The sequence below is a fragment of the Hermetia illucens genome, chromosome 3, assembly GCF_905115235.1.
Source record: "Hermetia illucens chromosome 3, iHerIll2.2.curated.20191125, whole genome shotgun sequence".
NCBI classification, from domain to species: Eukaryota; Metazoa; Arthropoda; class Insecta; order Diptera; family Stratiomyidae; genus Hermetia; species Hermetia illucens.
In genome coordinates, this window is record NC_051851.1 from 30,584,830 (window position 1) to 30,603,930 (window position 19,101).

The 19,101-nt window shown below is 43.3% G+C and overlaps 2 protein-coding genes across 3 annotated transcripts in view; one reads left to right on the forward strand and one right to left on the reverse strand.

Moving 5' to 3' along the window:
- LOC119652623 (dnaJ homolog subfamily C member 8) overlaps positions 1 to 4,492 on the reverse strand; it is a 9,160-nt gene extending 4,668 nt beyond the window's left edge. The window contains exons 1-3 of one of the 2 annotated variants that reach the window (XM_038056867.1): positions 4,291 to 4,307; positions 4,083 to 4,193; positions 3,873 to 4,021 (exon numbers count right to left, since the gene is read on the reverse strand). In XM_038056867.1, the coding sequence (XP_037912795.1) occupies positions 3,873 to 4,021; position 4,083 (150 nt within the window). In that variant the 5' untranslated portion in view covers positions 4,084 to 4,193; positions 4,291 to 4,307. Of the gene's footprint in view, positions 1 to 3,872; positions 4,194 to 4,290 lie in introns of both variants that reach the window. The other variant, XM_038056866.1, reaches the window with a different exon arrangement.
- A 154-nt stretch (positions 4,493 to 4,646) lies between these two features.
- LOC119652683 (zinc finger protein 852) lies at positions 4,647 to 15,043 on the forward strand. Its single transcript, XM_038056957.1, has 4 exons — positions 4,647 to 5,419; positions 13,317 to 13,617; positions 13,694 to 13,861; positions 13,927 to 15,043. Exons 1-4 carry the CDS (start codon positions 4,733 to 4,735, stop codon positions 14,667 to 14,669), a joined length of 1,899 nt encoding a protein of 632 aa, XP_037912885.1. The 5' UTR covers positions 4,647 to 4,732; the 3' UTR covers positions 14,670 to 15,043.
- The last annotated feature ends 4,058 nt before the right edge of the window (positions 15,044 to 19,101 follow it).

The window sequence follows — 19,101 nt, forward strand, 5'->3', positions numbered from 1 at the left end:
TTAAATACCTCCGATATTCCCTTGAAAGCAGGCCGTTCACATTATTCACCAACCATAAGCCACTCAATTTTGCTTTAAAGCAAAAGCCCGACAAAGCGTTGTGGCGCAACGGGGTTAAAAACATTCAACATTTATTTATTATGTTATTAATTCGATTGACAGTTGCCACCACCGGTGTTCTCCGTGGCGGAGTAGGCTTGGATTTGGTCGGGGGTGGAGGGGCGTTGTGGCGGAACGATCAACTTGCGTGTCGCACGCGCGCAAGTGCGAGTCGAGTTGTGTGAATTGTAAATAATATAAAATGATACGTGTTTAAAGGACAACCGCGTGGCGACGGAACTCCTTAGTGGAGCTAGTTATGTATGCGTCAGCACACATAAATCATAAAAACAAATGACACGTGCCTGTATCTATTCCGCCAGATACAGAAACCTTAGACGCGAAGAAACAAGACACCGTCTGGAAAGAATTTGCCGCATTTTGGAAAAATGCAAGCAGCCAGACGCTTAACCAGCATTTATAAATGCATAAATATAAGAAATGAAATAACACCTCGCCCAGTTGCCGCGAATCACCCAGTCACCTAATTTGATAAATTACTATTGTGCGAAATAAATATTCCAAAAGTAAAACTAAAACTCTGTTATATTATTTTTTTTTTGTCCCCGCTCGGAGCCCGGGACTTAATTGGCTAGTGTTTGCGGGCGGACCTTCATGTCAATTTTTCAGATTCTTAGTATAGCTCTCCTCTCTTCGTCGACCCCGGTAATTCGCGATTATTTTTGGACTACCGTCAATCCACATTAATCCTTAAAGTTTTTGGAACAGCTCTCCCATCTTGATCTACACTGACCAACCAGGATGGTCCTCTCGCCATCGTTAAGCTTCATTAAATCATTACATATTGCTAAAACAACCCATAAAACGGCTCATGCCAAAGGAGAGTCACTATAGGCAAATCAGCATTAGATGAATTCTTTTGCTTGTGGCAATCGTTATAAAACCGTTCGAATATAGCCATCAGTTGCACTATTTCTTTATCGACTTCAAAGCCGCCTATGAAAGCATAGACAGAGTAAAATTGTAAGACTGACTCTGATCAGCGGACAAGGCGAAATAAAAGTCTTAAAAAAATAATCCACGACGTTGCGGTGAATATCAGAAGCACTATCCCCTTCCAACTGCTGACCTGCGCCTCTCTAGCATTGATGCTCCCATCTTCAGTGGAGGGGGACAAGCAGTGAACTGCAGGATAGACTGACGCAGAACATAGCCCCCTGAGGCCAACCTATCTCTCTCTGAGGGTGAGCTGTCTCTCCGCTAGGGCGATGTGTGGCTTTTCAGGGGCCAAGCCTCTCGCCCACCAAGACCGCTAATGAGTGATGATAGCCACATCCTGTACGAGGTGACCTTACTATTAACGAAACGGTACGGATCTAGACTGGGGACTCGAAAAACACCTCCCCCAATCCAGGATGTCATGCGAACCGTGCCCATTGGATAGTTTACAGTCGGGAGTAAGTAACTGTATTCGAACGGAGCCTCACTGATACCTGGTCGCCTCAGTGAGTAGGTTGAACCTTACCGTGCTACGGGGGGCTATGGCAGGGCGGACCTTCTAACTCCCATACTCGTGGGAATCAAATGATTACCAGCAATAAAAATATAATAAACTAAAACCAATAAAGCGGGACCCCGTACCGCACACAAACTGGTTAATCGGGTGGAGGCACATCTCCGACACCCAAGAAGGGAGAAGTTGGGACCAGGAGGTATTAGACATAACTCCAGGAAATACTCTAATGCACGAGATGGCCAGGAATTGGAGGGTGCCGGAGTAGCTCTCTATGTCTGATCATGGAATAATCAGCTTCGGCATTGAGGGTAACTCCGAAATAACAAGAATAATAAGGAAAACCAGGAGGATTGGGAATCCTATGTAATGAACCTGAGCAACAACATGACCCACCTTCAAGGGTGCGGTGACATCGGGAGCGAACTGGAATTAGAGACAGTGGTGGAAAACCTCAACACAGTCGTCATTGACGCATGTGAGACCAGCTGTCCGGCTAACACAGTTAAGTCAAGAGATGCACCATGGTGAAACAGGAACCTGTCCAGAATGAGAACAGGGGTTCGAAAACTCTTCAACCGAGGACTGGCAGAGGTACAAAAATACACTGACTGCGTATAGCAACGCGACAGGGAAGCAAAACGGAACAGCTTCAGGCAATTCTGTGAAGCGATCGAACAGATCACAGAAGCAACCAAGCTTTACCAGGCTGTAGCCAAGCCGTACCATTCACTAGAAGACGTAAGATTGATCACCTGAGAACCATAAAGTTACATGACATGGAGGTGAAACGAGAAACAGAGGGAATTACGCTAAACCAAAAATTACTTTGAAAGACACATGTCGGAAAGCCACGAGGGCTCTGATGACTTGCAGATCCATAGCAGAAAAAAATGGGGTTGCAGCCCGAAGATACAACTTTGGATATATACTGCAACGGTAAGGCCAATGATTACCTATGGACGTGGTAATCTGGGCAGAAAGAACCGAACTCAGCACACAAGCCAGGGACAATGAGGACATGCCCAACGGCATCCCTGGAGGTCCTTCTATGATTAACCCCTCTCTATGTGCACATACAGATGCAAGCAAGGAGGGCAATATTCAGGATCGCCGGGAGTATCCGTGAAGCGGGGAGCTGCCTAAACCGAAGGAAGATTGATATTCTTTCTAGGGGGTATCCCGAATTTCTGATACCAAGGGATAACATGATAACGAGGTTTCACTTTGATAAGAAGTTTGAAACAAGTTGGAGTAACAAGACAAACTGGGAGAGCATGGCTGTGACATACGGCTCAAAGCGGCAACTGATTACTTGGTTCACTGATGGATCCCTCACAGCAGACGGAGCGGGTGCCAGGGTCATTGGTCCAAGGAAAATGTACATGGAGCCAATAGGTAGGTACACTAACACAGGCGGAAATATACGCCATAGATAGATGTGCCTCCTTTAATCTCCAAAGGAACTACAGGTGGCATAACATTGCTATCCTCACCGACAGCCAAGCAGCGATCACGGCACTTAGGTCCAACCAGGTGAACTCTAAACTGGTATGAGGATGCCTTGAGAGACTAAATATATTCGGCTCGCCCAACAAGGTGTGGATACTCTGGGTTCCAGGCCGTGCTGGGTTGGAAGGCAACGAGGGAGCGGACGAACTAGCCAAGAAGGGAGCAGGAACGCCTTTACATAGGCCAGAACCTTTCTGTGGAATCGGAAACGGTTTCATGGCTGGGACAGTGTCCGATACTTCTGCAAAGTAGGTCGAGGCATCTGGGAGAACACTTAATACCAGATGAAAAGTTGAAAGATCTGGAAATAGGGAACATATTAAAGTTCCTCACGATTATAGGCTTAATTGAGATACTATGATCAATGGGTGCACTATAACCAGCAGAAGAGGCACAATAGTTATTTAAGGACGCGGTGCGACTTTCCCTTAACAGAATAATAATAATTCAGGGGACCTGCAGGACTGCATCACCGCAGCATCACTGCCGGGAATCAATTACAGCATCCATGACTCCAAAAAACTCAATGCTTATCACTAAAATAAACCCGACCTCGGATATTTTTCTAAAAAATGTTAGAATTAATAGACAATGAAAAGCAATTTGCATCTGAAAATCTTCCGTTAACCTTACACGAATTTGAAAAGAAAATTTCTATATTTCCGTTGTGCGACTGCACAGCTGCTTTGCAATTGAAATTGAAAGATTAATCACCACATTCTATAAGAATCGTAACTTAAACCTAGTCTAATAGCGCTAATAGCAAGGAAGCAACCACACTACTCACCATATGATCGGTTCTATCCTTGGCCTCCTCATAAACATCCAAACATTTCTTCCGAGTCGTTTCGTTTTCAAGCGTCTTCCACGCTCGCGTTATAATATCAAAAGCAGTCTGGGCACGATCCTTATCATCCTGATTTTTATCTGGATGCACTAAAATCGAAAGGGAACGATATTTTTTCTTTATCTGATCCACGGGGGTTTCAGGTTCTACTTGCAACACTTCGAACGGATTCAAGTTGAAATATGTCGAGCCGGGACGGAGTAAACGTTCAATTTGTTGTTTAGATGTTAGTACTGAGTCGCGTTTTTCAATTTCTTTTACCTGATTGACAAGATTGAAGGTAATTAGGAGTAAGAACAAATTAGAACATCGGAAGACAGGGATTCCATGCATTTTCGATGGAGCGGGCGACAATTACCTCTACGTAGAAGTCATCAAATGAATCCTGCCTACTGCCAGACGTGCCGGGAACTGAGAAGTTCGCCATTCTGTTGTGTGTTTCTTTTGCGAGGCTGAGAATAATGTGCTTGCCCGACAATCTGTAGGAGTTTCCCTGAAAAATAACCCTCCAACTCTCACCTTGTTTTGCTTTTAAGTGTCAGAAATGTCGAATTGTTCGAATGTTGGTCATGAAGTTAGCAGCGTTTTACGTAGCGGCTGTCAGAAAAAGTCGATGGTGCAACCCATCGTCAGGTAAAACAACATACGAGAATCTCCCTACGTTCCATTTTACCTTCGAAGTTTTATCATAACACTGTCACTGTCAATGTGATGTATATTGTCAGTTACTTCCGCGAATTGGATTGGGGGTTGTTGTTCGTTTGTACGTCGTGTTCTGTTGACTGTCTGCGGGGAAAGTAATGAACGACTCATATTGTCCGCGTTGCAATCGGTCGTCACTGGCCCCAACCAACCGTCTTATAACCGAGAAATGTGGTCATGTCAAGTGTCGCGAGTGTTTTATTAACGATTTCAATGGTTGCCACGAGTGTTCACGGCAATTGGTCCAGCCAATAGCTGACGGGGAACCATCATTAAGTTCAAGGGTTGCCCCAGACGTTCCCAATTGTGAAAGTCTTATAGATTTTGAAAGTGATTCAGGTGAACTGTGCATCGACACTGAAGTCGATGACTCGACAACATTCGAAGGACCACCTGCCCCTAGTGTGCCCGCCGAACTCGATTCCATTCCATCCGATACCAACGATAATGTCAATGTTATCCACAACTACAGCACGCAGGAAAATCAAGAGCAAGCAAATGAATCCGAGGATAGTCTGAAAATCCTGGAGGAGTATATTATCGCGCCCAAATCGAAAATTGAGAAATTCTTCCGTGCGACGAAATCAACGCCTGCCCCGACTACTTGCCAGACAGAACGGAAGAAAGCGCTTCCCGAGCATGTTTCAAGAATAGTAGAAAATGGTGAAACACAATACAAGTGCAATGTGTGCGGCAAAAAATTCCGAAGTCGGAACCAGCAGTATTATCATGCGTATTGCGGTAATGACGAGGGCAAGCCGTACAGATGTAAAGTCTGCTTCAAGGTAAGTTGTCAGTCGCGAAGGGGACTCGCCCTCGGCTTTCGAACCAAAATAGAATAAGAGCTCGGAGCATGTTTACGTGCAAAAGACCTGCGAACCGGTGGCAAATTGGGTCAGATAATTTCACAAAGGAAGCCAAAAGTGAAGTGTGGTGCATAAAAAACGAGTTTGCTTTAGTTGCTCAAAACCTCAACCCCTTTGGTAGCGACTACCCAGTTTCCGAGAATTTGGGGGATTGACACAGACACACCTTAAAATAGTCTGAACATCCCAACAGCTGAAGCGTTCCTGTCCCCCGCAAGAAAGAGTTGCGTAGGTCAAGTGTTTGATCGATGGGCTAGCGGTTGACGAACTTTCCACACAAGTGAGCAGTCAATCTGATTTGGAATGAATTTCGATCGGCGTGGGTTACTTTACGTCAGCTGCGTAATAAGATTAGTTATTCTGTACGGGCCCATGCGCCTCCCCCAACTGGCGCGACTATTTTTACGTTCAAGTCTTATGTAAGAGCAATCCCACTCCAAACCGGCCTCAACGAAAAAACTATAACCGCGAGCATGAACGCTTTTTTTCCAGATAATGTAGAGAAGATAATCAGCGATAAGTAACAATGCTTCATCTTTTGTGGTAATCAGACCAACCCCAGCCGAATAAGGCGTATCAATCCACTTAATTTTCTCGGAAACGCGATAAGAAATCCAAAACATCTGAAATACTATCAAAAAAAGAAAACATAAAATCTCTCTAGACAATAATTCGCAATTTTATGGGCCGAAGAAAAAACGCTGTTTATGTAGCGGAACAGAAATTTTATGAGTTTCGAATTGGAATACAAAAATCTTTGGATCTTTCAAATTAACTGCTTTCTGGGATGCATTTCCCGATGGGTTTTCTAGCATTAATAGCTACGAATTTGAATAAAGATACGGGTTCGCTCGCTGAACCGAAAAGTGACGATCAAAGTGGAAAATAATAAAAAAAAATATTTTTGTCTTCGGAAATGCGAGACTGTTAATAACAAAAGTCTTCGTACACTAATTTGTGGGCCTAGCAGCTTGCAAATTTCGAAATTATTATGATACCGAAATGTTTCTAGCATTTTGGTTAGGAACTGAACTTACTGTCATGACTTTTGGCTATCGAAAGTGGTTTATGATTGGTTGGTGGAATGTGCGCATGTTCCTTAAAAGCTGTATTCTAGGTCTCCAGAATGCTCGCCTCCTCCTGAATTACAGCGTTGTAGACTGCACATTCTCGGTCATTGCGTGAGTTCAATTTTTATATATATATGCCATTCACTCCTTGGTGGGGTATAGCACGTCAACGACACTTCGCTTCAGCCCCCCACGACTTCCCGAGACGCTCGGACTCCTCCTCTACTGTTCTGACGTAGCCCACAATGCAATTGTCGCCTCTCCTTAAAGTGTGACATATCCACTACCATTTCCGTCTTCCGGTCACAGTGCGTACGAGTGGCAGGCCTGTGCACCGACCAAGTTCTTCGTTTGAGATACTGTCAGGGCAACACACTCCGACGATACGACGCAGACAGCTATTGGACGGAAGCTTAGAGCTTTTGAGTAACAGTGGAATTCACTTTCCATGTGCTATAGCATAGCACATTCCACAGAAAGAACAAGTCTTAACTCGATCTTGATGTTGAGATAATTGCATTTCCAGATTTTAGACAAGGCAAGGAAAGTGGATCTAGCGCTGTTAATGCGACGGGCAACATACAGTTCGTTGCCATCGTCCGCAAAAACCACGTTATAAAAATTGACCGACGCTTCCGATGCTTTACCTATTAAATCAGATAAGGAGTCAGGCTGAGAACCTTGATTTTGTTGGTGCTTATCCTCAGTCCAACTCTACTTGCCTCTCTTTTCAAATCCAGAGCCATTTAGCCAAGGTCCATAAGCCAATGAGGGAGCAAGCATGGTGGAGGTTTGAGGAAAGATGTCATTGTCCATTGAATTCCTCTGGACAAGGCAGCATGAAGAACGTCACCGATAACAAGAAGAAATAATATCAGTGACAGGATGCAACCCTGGCGAATTCGGCTTTGGGCCTCAAAAAGCTCCGAAATTTTGCCTCGGTGTAGCAGGTGACATTTTGCGTCATCTATGTCGCTCTGATAATAGTTATTAGTTTCTCTAGAATGTCTCTCCTGCGTAGAGCACTCCAAATACACTTCCTGTTCACGCTATCGAAAGCTTTCGAATCGATGAAGAGCAGCTGCAGCGAAGATCTAAACTCTGCACACTGTTCCAAAATGATCCGCAGGGTGTTGATATGGTTAATGTCGGAGGACCCCGGGCGGAAACCAGCCTCGTCTCTGTCAATCGAGATTTCCTAGATGTGTTGCAGAATTATTTTAGCTATTTGCAAGGGCAGGGAGCAGATAATCTTGCAATAGACTCACCGCATTAAAAAATAAATATATGTTTGTTGGCTCTGAAATAGTAGTTCCACTTTCCCAATTACCATATCCATTGAAAGAAACCAATTCTTAACGCTCATTTATTAATTATAATGGTTTAAACATTGCATTCTCACAAGGCTGAAAAGAAAACGCGGTGATTGGCCGGCACTGCATGTGATGTCACGGAGCGAAGAATTTGAATCTTATCTACGTGAGAGCGTACGGTTTAGTGCTAGTTACTTTTTACTTTTCAAGTAATCAATCAGTTTTCAACAGAAAAGTGGAAAATTGTTGCGTGATAGGACAATCCTTCAATTTACCTCACATTTCGGTAGTACTGGCAAGAAGCTATATAGAAAATTCTGGGAAGTTTAACGTCCCAAAAATAAAAAGTTGTTAAAACGGTGGTAAAAGGTTTTATGTTTCCTTATGTGAGGAGCATAACGCATTGACTCGAGATATTTAAATGGCTCAGTTCTGTCAACGGCAGTAACCTGCCCAGAACTGAGCGGATACCAGTCGACCCAGCTGTGAATGAATACCTGAGTCAAATCAGGATAATAATCTCGGGCGAGCGTAATGCTCACCATATTGCCCAACACACTTCAAGGCCCTGATCCCATATGGATTGTTGCGCCAACGATTATTATTATTATTAAATTTATGTCACTCACTGTATGCGTGGGATTTCATAGTTCCCATTTGTCCACCAAATTTCATTCGGATCGGGTTAGGCATTTTGGAGAGAAGTGCGTGTGACAGACATACAGACAATGCATCGATTTTAATAAGGTTTTGTTTACACCTTGTTCTCTTTCTCAGTGAGCTATTGTCTAGAAAGAGAGACGCACATTGACATGATCCTCAAAATTTAAACCTAACTCCAAAGAAGTCGGGCGATGGCGATCCAGTTACGAATATTTCCTTTTGAGACAGCTAAAAAAAATTTCAGCGGGACTTTTGTTTGAGAATCGAGGGATTCCTAAGCCCATCATCTACATGATGGCGTACATTTTAGCGTCGGCCGACTTAGGCCTGAATTTTACAAGACGGTTTTTATCCTTGCTGTAATTTATACACATGTCGTATTTTTGAATTGATATAAGGGAGCAAATGCCACCTTGTAACCACTTCGGTACGCTGCTCCCAGGGCAGAGTGGAGGCACAGTCTGATGCCCTGGACGAGACCGCAAGTCATATACTTTCAGTAGGGTTTTTACGGAGTCATTTGAGCAGCAAGGCACGAAACAATATTGACCGCGCTTCTTCACATTTCATGCGCTAACTTAACTTTGAGATTTTGTGGTTTTAATGAGCAACTGCCAGTTGCCGGTCTACTGAAGTTTCTTGATTTGTGATACTACACACACAATGGCGCGGGCTTTTCAGTGCATTTGAAGTTGGTTGAAATTCAACATGTTGATAATTAGTACAGTATTTTTTCAAAAACGGGTTTTGAGAGTTCTGTTGAGTTAATAATAATAATTATTGGCGCAACCATCCAACTGGATCAGTGCCTTGAAGTGTATACGAGCACTTCATTCAAGACCATAACGGTACACTACAGTACACTGTAGGAGTCAATGAGGTCAGCATTGCGCTCGCCCGAAATTATTACCGTGATTTGACTCAGGTACTCAGCTGAGATAACTGGTATCCGACGTCAAGTCACGACCAAATCCTACTGCCACCAGTGAGATTTGAACCGCGACCTCCCGTACGACAGCCTTGTGCTCTAACCACTCAGCTATCCGAACATGTTAGATTTTACCATAGAAATAATTTCCGTCATTAGTAAAAATAAGGCGGGGAGTCTATTGTCACACTTAAAACGGGTCCCCTTTTTTGGGATCTTCACGATCATCCCATTCTTCCACTCTCTGGGAGAAGACTAGAATTCGGAGTGTTGCCACGGAGTGCCTGGAGTTCTGCTACAAAAGCAGTGCCTTGTTAGATGCGAAGTACAACTTCCAGTTCATGAGCGCTAATTGTTGAAAAACCTAAGAGATGTTGTCGAAAAGGGGTCCAACGCCGAATACAAACCACATTGATCCAAGAGGGAAATGATTGTCTTGTTGATTACTCCATACGGAGAAACAACCCGTGTGCAAACGATAGCTGCTGATGTTTCTTTTCCAGTTGAGTCTGATCCATATCCGCCGAAACTATGCATACGCCGGCAGGGATTATTGATGTGGTGAACCAAGCTAGGCCTTGCCAGCAAAGAAGATAGTCGGATCACAACGAGAGTCCGCGACTGGGGCAGTCAATAGAATTATTGGCCGATCCCATAAAGCACTATTCGTCTGGGGATGCGAGGGCCTGAATCTTCCTCATAAGATTAGCTACGATAGTGCTGAAGGCACATTGCCCACCACTGCTATCAGCACCGCGTTGCGGTAAAGTGAATCAAGGTGATAAATTAAGAGGGGCCACCTTAGTACATGCTACAATAAACGCGATATGAATATGACCATCGTTGTACTAGATACGCATGTAAACAACCGCACAAGGGGCGAATTCCAGTCTAAGCCTATTGCTCAAAGAGACTGACTGTTGATTACCACGAGCAGTTATGGGTGCCACAAAGCTAATAGAATCAAGGAGCCTGGACACCTCGCTAAGCATTTCTCGTTTAGTCGGAGGTGAAGTTAAAGATTGGAGATCGTCAGAGGCTGGATACCATTGTAAGCCATCGACGTGGGAGATTGGTCGATAGGTCGGTAAGCGAAGCAGTAGGGCCAGAAATAGTGCGCACCACAGAAATCTTCCATTGATTAGTGGGAAACGCCCTACTAAAAGGATGCTTATTAAAAGATCGTTGATGTAAAATGACGAAAGGATAGCATCTCGTGCGGCTCAAATCTGATATGTGATTCATATTATCGAGCATGTATTTCTGCAATGCGCACGTATGGACTTGAAGCCATCCCATAGATAATGTTCAAGAGGTTTATCTGGATGCTCTCGTCAAATAATGCGCTGGTAGTCGCGATATTTCCTCCACGTCCGCCGATAGTGTCACTCAGAATTGCCTAAACCACTAGCGGAGGCGAGGCTGAATCGTAGGTCCACTGCACGTTATCCAATAAATTTCCATTCGACTTTGGCGTTGAAGCATTAAAGACGACCAACTTCTGTTGCACAGCATGATGTGGGATCTAGTAGACAAGAGATTACTTCGGTAGAAGATCAACGTACCTGCAGACTTTGTATTTCTCCTGTAGATTGTATTTCTGTATTTCGCCAGTAGCACCGTTCAAGACATTGGAACTGTCAAAACGCAGTTTTCCAAAAGTCACCCAAGTTTGAAACCTCCACTCGAAATGGAATCTGAACGACGTAGCTACCAGTTCGTGAATGAGTATCATTTAAGATGGGAGCGCAGTAATGTTCGTCCTCCTGATGGCTAACGTCGGGAAGCTCCTTTTGTAGCTAAAAACATTATACGAGGTCACCCAAGCGTAATTCGTCGTTGTTGAAGTGCACATTGAATGACTGCACCATTGTGTATGATGGCGTCGCCCCAGATGCTGGACCAAACACAACTCAACCAAATCGAGTCGGCTATGGGCAGAGCTCCACTGTGACGCTCGAGAGGGACGCCGATGCCGCCTGATGTCAAATGTTGGATCCGCCAATTGTAGTAGTCGAAATTGCTGCCATTTCACTTGGGCGGTTTGCGCTGCAAGCGGACAGGAGGTATCGCTACAATGCCTATCATGTCCACATTGTATAATTTCGCCATAGTTGGAGTTGCCGTGTCAGTTATAACGTAATGCAGCGCGCCTGTGATCCCGGATCGCAAAGTACTCAAACTGAACGTCGATAGTCGGACTTGCCAATAATGTGGACTCGCACCGTCGACAAAGGAATACCGCACAGACGAAAAGAAGCCAAAAATTCCTCTCAGAATGGTGGAGTCCTAGGTCTGACAGGACTCAAAGTAATGTTCTACTGCAGCAGGGGCCGGGTGTTTCTGAATCAAGGTCTGCTGTTACACTGGAGATAGAGTGCATGATGATACCGCTTCCCGCACCACCAACGACCACCTAAGGTGTACTCCACTATGCTATGCCAGTAGACAGTCCTACCCGTTGCTGCAGTTTAACCGCTTACCTCGGAAAGTTTATGAATGGGAAAGGGAGGTGCCCCTCTTTAAAACCGATGAAAGGTCGGGGCAGCACCTCCCAATCTCCCTATGGCCCTCAAAATTCTTTTTTTTTACATATCAACATCATTAGATTTTCATTTTCAACGCTACCCCATGACGGGAGAGGATGAAGGATGTATTTAGGAAAAAGAGAAAGGTCCCCCTTTCTAATGCCATTGAAGAAACTCCCGGACAACCGCGAACCACCCTTCGCCTGATGGCAAGCGTGAAAGATCGCGCAGGACTCTAAATGTCGCTATAGTGGTTTAAGACGACCCTTCTTGATCGCAAGTCTTATCACTCTTTCAATTGCAAAAAATACAGGAAGAACCTGCGACTTCCCAACGACCCTGTACTCGACATTAAGTCGGGCTGCTGCATCCACCCAAAGATGCAGTGTGAAAGCTGAAGCCACCACCACTTGCCAATCAGGCGAAAAACGAACCCGACGAGACATGGCGGTGGTGTGCTATGACGGAGCGAACAGTTTGCCGTATGAACGCACCTAACTGTTATCGCTCTGGAAAGAGTCGACCATGAATTTGAAAAAGAAAATTTTGACACCAAAAAAACTGTTTTTCAGAGTCATTTTAGTGGAAACCAAGTGTAGAGAAAAAAAGGAAGCAAGCAAAAGACAGTTCTGAGCCCCCCCCCCATTTTTAGTTGTTGGCACTTAAAATGTACCATTACATTTGTATTAATAAAATCAGTTGAGTTATGCTTTCTACCCTTATTTTATTATGGCGCTTAGAATAACAAAAGGTTAAAAAGTGATATACAAACACAGCGGCCGATTATGCTATGCAATGGAGCTCTCTATCCAAGGAAAGCCGGCGAGTGGATTGCCCTAGAACTACATGGCGTAGAACGGTTGAAGATGAGTGTAAGCTTCACCGAAAATCGTGCGGGAAAGTGGGGGTTTATGGCACCATATATTTTATCTGAGTTTTCGAAGCGGTTGTCGTCTGATTCCGTGAGTCCATTTTACGATATCGGTTATCAGCTTAAACCTTAAAAACATAATGCATGTTCGAAGAGGGAGGTGCCTCAGTTATCCAAAATGCTTCCCAGTATTTAAGCGCACAAGAGGCTTAGTCATCAATACCAACAGCACTATTCCGAGGCCTATAGATATACATATTTCGTATCTTCTGATCGCAGTGGTCTGACTAAATGCTTCCTGTTACCATTGTCTAAATTTATGAATAAGATATTTTGAGCATATTTTGATTCAAATTTGAAATTTATTTTAATTTTTAGAACTCCTATTTTTACACTTGTTGCCATTCTATATTAATCTTTCTATATATAATTTAATGTTTCAGAATTTCTCAACATCATCACATCTTAATTATCATCTGAAGACACACAGCGATACCACCAAATATCCGTGCAATCTATGCCCGAAAACCTTTATGCGAAGCATTAGCTTGAAGAGCCACAAGCGAACACACGATGGATTGTTTAGATTTAAATGCAAAGAATGTGGGCTGGGCTTCAACGAAAGAAAGTCATTCACAGCACATATAAATAAACATCGAAATATTCTACCCTTCGCATGTAAGATTTGTGGGAAGAAATTCTCATTCAAGTCGAATTTGACACAGCATCAGAAAATACACACAGGTAAGTCGTATTCACAGTCTTTTTATTGCTGATAGTGGTGTTATCGGAGGATGAATTATATCTTTTTCGATGGCAGGGCTGGGAAAACGTTTCCGATGCAACGACTGCGGTAAAGAGTTTCTAAGGAAGAATTCCTACAAAGAGCATTTGGTGCGGCACAGCAAAGTGAAAACGTTTCAATGTAAATTATGTCAGACGTTTTTCATCGATCGGAAAACGCTCGAGAGGCATATGAACACACATGGTAATAATTATAAACAATGTGTCCAGACATTTAACCATTCAATATGTTTTTTTCCCATTTTGCAGGTTCTAAAGTATACAAATGTCCTTGTTGTGATGTTAAATGTGGGCGAAAAGACAATTTGGTGCGACATATTAGAAATATGCATCCAAATGAAAATTTGCCTGACATTCTGAAAAATGTTAAAACGGTGATAGTATCGAATAAGAACAACACAAAATCTACTGACAATGACTCGGAGATAACAAGCTCAGCGAATAGTTTGAATCCTTCAACAGATGAGAACAATGACAACCAGAATGACGCCAATCAACAAAATGATAATCAACAACCAATCGTGGTTAGCACATCCGTGATACGTTCCATAGGCAATGTAAAACCTGTTCTTATACCAAATGGCTGTGATGTGGACTCTACCTTGACCAGAACAGAAGCAATTGAATCAGATTCAGCCCCAAGTAATACAAACAGCAACAGTGATAACAATGAAAGTGAGCAGACAGTTGCACCTGCGAAAGATACAAAGAAACCAAAGAAAAAGTACGACCCTTGCGAAATATACCGAAAAATCTTATTCTCCGACAATGACTACGATGATTCGGTATTGGAATCAGAGGAATTATGTTCGGATTCAAAAGATGACCACATCGGCTGTTGCGATTTGAACACAGTTATCAATGATGTTGGTGTGGATAGTATTGGTCCAAACAGCGTTAATATCACGAGAGTTGATAATGTCACCGCATCAAATTTCGCTGAAATTCACTGGCGAAAGCGAACTTCACAAAGTTTCTACACCGCACTTTAGATTATCTTGGCTATTTTCCGAGATTATCAAAAAAATATTTTAATTGATCCCCAAGGGAGAATGTAAAATTATTTTAGATAAGAGTGTCAGGCTTATGAAGCTGTTAATCTGTAACTGTAAAAAACCATGTTGCCTGCTATCTCCACTAATCGCATGATTCATGGATTCCGATCTGGTATCGCAATGAAATTCTAATCACGCAATTATAATTATATTGTTAATAGCATTTATGTTTTGAATATTCCCTAAGTGACTCATAGTACATGTTTAAATAGGATCTCTGTCAAGTACATATAACTCGCAAATTTAAAGGTCAATTTAAGTGTGAAATATTTGTAGAAGTTTATAAATACATAAAATTTAGAAAAGTTAAATTCGTGTGTTTATTATAATAGTAAAAAACCATCCCTATGAGTTGGGGCTTAAAGATACACTTAAAGTTTTCTCTGCTTGTCTTAAAATTCGACTAAAAGGGATAGAAATTTATGGGCTAGTAACCTGCCAACTTTACTGCTCCTGAAACGTCAACAACGCCGAGGATAAGGCTACGACCTTTGGCTATCGAAATCGGACTATGCACGACTACGCACGCTCCACGTCAACGGTATCTAGGGTCCTTAGAATGCTCACCGTCTCTAATTCGAGCGAGAATTCCAACTATATACGCAGGACATTCTAGCTTTAAGAGAAGTAAGGTGGTGGGACTGTGGACTACTCCTTTCCCTATTGCGGCAACACACTTTTGTATTCTGAAATATCGAATGGTAGCAGACGCGTTTTCTTGGCTTGAGGCCAGTTTCTGACAGGCAAGATTCCGGTCCAGATTAAGAAGCATAACCATTATATATAGTGCTATAAGCGAACAGAGATTTGAGGATTTCTGCAGCTGTGGCACATTGTTCGAGCACCGAGCATGCCATAATGTCAGATGGGTTTTAACAAACCGACACCGTAGGAGCAATCAAATTGACCGCTTGGCTATCAGCAGTAAATTTAGGAATTGTCTGGAAACGGAGTACCATCTGATAGTCGTTTACTTTCGCTTGCGTGTTGAGTCCGTCACTTCTCACAGCAAATTTTAGTACCTTTTGAAGTGCATCAGTACCTCTGCACTATTTTCCATTCTTCAGTACTCTTTGGTGGTTTGGTGTCAGTACCTCCCTTGTAGGCCTAATCACACGCTCCCTTCGGACACGGATTGATTTGGAGACCACAATCAGAGCCGCACCGTGGCTGACACAGCGGTACTGGTTTATACTGAGTGCAGGCTCAACATGTATACCAGTGGATACGAGACCTAACTAACACCTCTACCGCGACTAAAGTATACGGCGCCCAAGTCGTGCAGAGCAATAGCACGCAACAAACCCACGATATGAGACTCCCATATGTGAACCAAGCATAAAAAACCGAGCCGAGGACACATCCGCCAGGAACTCTCCTGGGACATATGCCATCATCCCGGTTTCCATGGTACCAGATAGCCTCTGGTGAGGTTTTGTGGCAAGAGCTACTTCAGGTGAAACCCTTGAAAACTCGTCTGAAGTGATCGCCATCCTAGCATTCAGAGCATTCGCCTACTGCATCCAGGACCAACAAGACGATGTGAATGCAGAGGTGTACTCTACCCACTTGGTATTGACTTAGTAGACAGGATTGCTGCCCAATCTGCCTCATTGCCACCTCTAAGCACCAGTACTTCTCAACAGAAATCGAAACGAAGTTAACATTTGGCAATATCTCGTTGCGCTGAATGATAAATAAACGAAAAGTTTAACTGGTGAATGAAATAGTTCAAAATTTCCGTAAAATCGTCAAATCAAAGTAGCGGTTCCAGTGAAAGCACAACATCAAAAAAGATATAAAATTACTCACTAAGACGCTTCGAGTTTTTGTAAACTTGTTTAGGTCGAAAAGATTGGCACAGTAGAAGTTGAAAGAAACAATTACGTCCAAATACTCAAATTGTACGATGCGTCTTATGCAAAGAGCGCAAAAAAACATTTTTGACACACTCCCTGTCCACGCCGTCAAAAAGCTTCTTGCAATCGTCGAAGATCTAAACACCAGAGACTACTCCACTGTGATCCAAATGGTCGATGTAAAAGGATTTGCTGAAACGGTCTATAATGAATTTCTTGCGTTGAGTTTCTCTGATCTTTGGCATTCGGATCATTCAGCGTGATCATAATATCTAATTTAGGAAGCCGCTAACGAACCTTATACTGTTCCTCATAGAAAGCATCCTCGTTTTCTACACCGGAACTGTCGAAAGTTAGCACCAGAGTATGTTCCCCCAGTATACAAAAGATGCTGCTAAAGTGTTCCATTTTTTAGGGGAGTACACACATTCCAATAATCAACCGAACCATTATACGCTAGCCGTACTTGGTCCGTCCTTATTTCAGGTGCGAAATTTAATTTTTGAAACTGTGGGTTACTTAGGCCCTGGTTATAGTCTTTCGGAATGGGGAAGACGGTAAGATCTAAGTGAAACCCACCAGAGAAAAAACTGAGGAACGACAATATGATATTCTATTTTGAAATTGCAGTTTGATATCGCTGCTCCGTAAAATCATTGGGGGGACGACGACTGTATTGCCGAGGTGTTAGTGGTACTGAAAAGTACAGTGAGGGAAGTATTGTTATACAACGATCAACGTAGCGCTTCAGCGAAAATATGGGACTGAATATTGAAAACAAGCCCTTTGAATGGAGCAGAACTGGAAGGGTTTGCATATATGGTTTACAGGAACTGTCGGCCAGAATGATTCTATTGCGCTTCGGGTTCGGATCAGGCCTCAGCCATCGACAGGCTTCCAGCATTGTCAGTACCTCCGCTTGGAATACACTGGCGAATCACCGAGGACGATACGACTCAGCTACACTATGCGTTCTCGAAAAAAAGATCGGACATACTCCAAGGAATGTCTTTGATCCGTCGGTGAAGAATACTCCGTAATAACCTTGTAATACGCGGTAGGTTTTCCACTCTGCCCTAGTTGGAAAGCTCAGCAAAGTTTCTCTTGATGCTCGGCTTCGGTGTAGCGCATCCCGTTGGCAATGCCCAGAGCTAACGACGTACTTCCTCTAGGGTGCTAATATGTAGAATTAGCAGATATTATTAATCTGTCTGAAAGAGCAAAATTGAAACCCGATTATTAAAAGGTTGCTTCTCAGAAGGTCAGTTTCCGCGACTCAAGGATGGGTACTTATATAGACTTTGGAAAGGTAAAAATGGCGAAATTACTAGAAAGTTCCCTTGGAGCATGCACTACGAAGAAGTTTTTAGGCATCTAAGAATGTCACCGATCTTACTCATTTCAATGCTGTTCTCCACTGTGAAATCAATGAGCGATACTTGATCAGCGTCGAGGCGGCAATTGCTGGCGGTGGTCTGAAACCGTTTTGGTGCGACACTCGTTTTTCTTCACTTTCATTATTTTGTTTGCTCCACTGCCAATTTTCTTCAGCAATTTTGCGACCTTCTCTGTTCTGACTTTTCTTCCGTGATTACCTCTTTGGCCACTGCGCCCTCTATGCGTCTTCTATTCCTTTCCTTACTCCTGAATTTGGCCCCGATGGACTTCCTATCCTCTTCCTAGTCAACTGTAAAAAATACATCTCCCTCTCTCTGTGTATAATCTTCAACAGGTCTTGAAGAATGTATTTTTTATCATCTTTGGAGTAAGTGCTTATTTTCCTTATCTTCCGCCTCTCCTCTTGTTCGCGAGATACGTCAACCACTGGTTGACCGTGCACTACGGTCACCTCATAGCGAAGTAAGAACATGGTTTTGTGAAACATCGATCTACTGCTTCAAATTCTCTGGACTTTACCCACTTTGTTGCTGTCATTTACGGCAGGACGTACACGCTATTTACACAAGTTGAGGCTGTTCCGGGTCATTGTTCTCTCTGTGCTACTATATGGAAATAGTAGATGAAAAGTGGCCTCCACTGTTACCCAAAAGTTCAAAAGCTCCACACTTTCAGCAATTCACGTCTTAAGTGGCAGTGTACTGGTTACACATTGAAGAAGGGTCAAAACTCCATTCAGGTTATACCATGCAATGGAATCCACTACTTTAGGGTTGACTTAGAATTACGTGACGTAGGACAATAGAGGAGTCCAAGCGTCCTGGAAATTTGTGGAAGGAGTTGAATTACATTGCCAAAAACTGACAGCATTTGTCCGGTAAGCATCGCCTAATCTTGAGCTCATATGAGACATCGGATGGAGAACCCTTCTGGAGGTGGCGGAGATTCTTCTCGTCACTGTATTCTTAGGGGTTTTTTCGACGCAAGAAGGTTCACATTCTCTATGATCCATGCTTGGAAGCAACTTTCGTTCCGGAAGCGGTTGTGCAGCGGTGATCTAAAGCGTTGATGAGTGAACGCTCTTATCTTACCATATTTGATAGACTACGATG

Coding starts and splice junctions, on each gene's coding strand:
- LOC119652683 (XM_038056957.1), top strand. CDS start 4,733: ATGAACGACTCATATTGTCCGCGTTGCAATCGGTCGTCACTGGCCCCA. Junction 13,618..13,693: donor GCATCAGAAAATACACACAG/GTAAGTCGTATT, acceptor TTTCGATGGCAG/GGCTGGGAAAACGTTTCCGA. Junction 13,862..13,926: donor GAGGCATATGAACACACATG/GTAATAATTATA, acceptor CCCATTTTGCAG/GTTCTAAAGTATACAAATGT.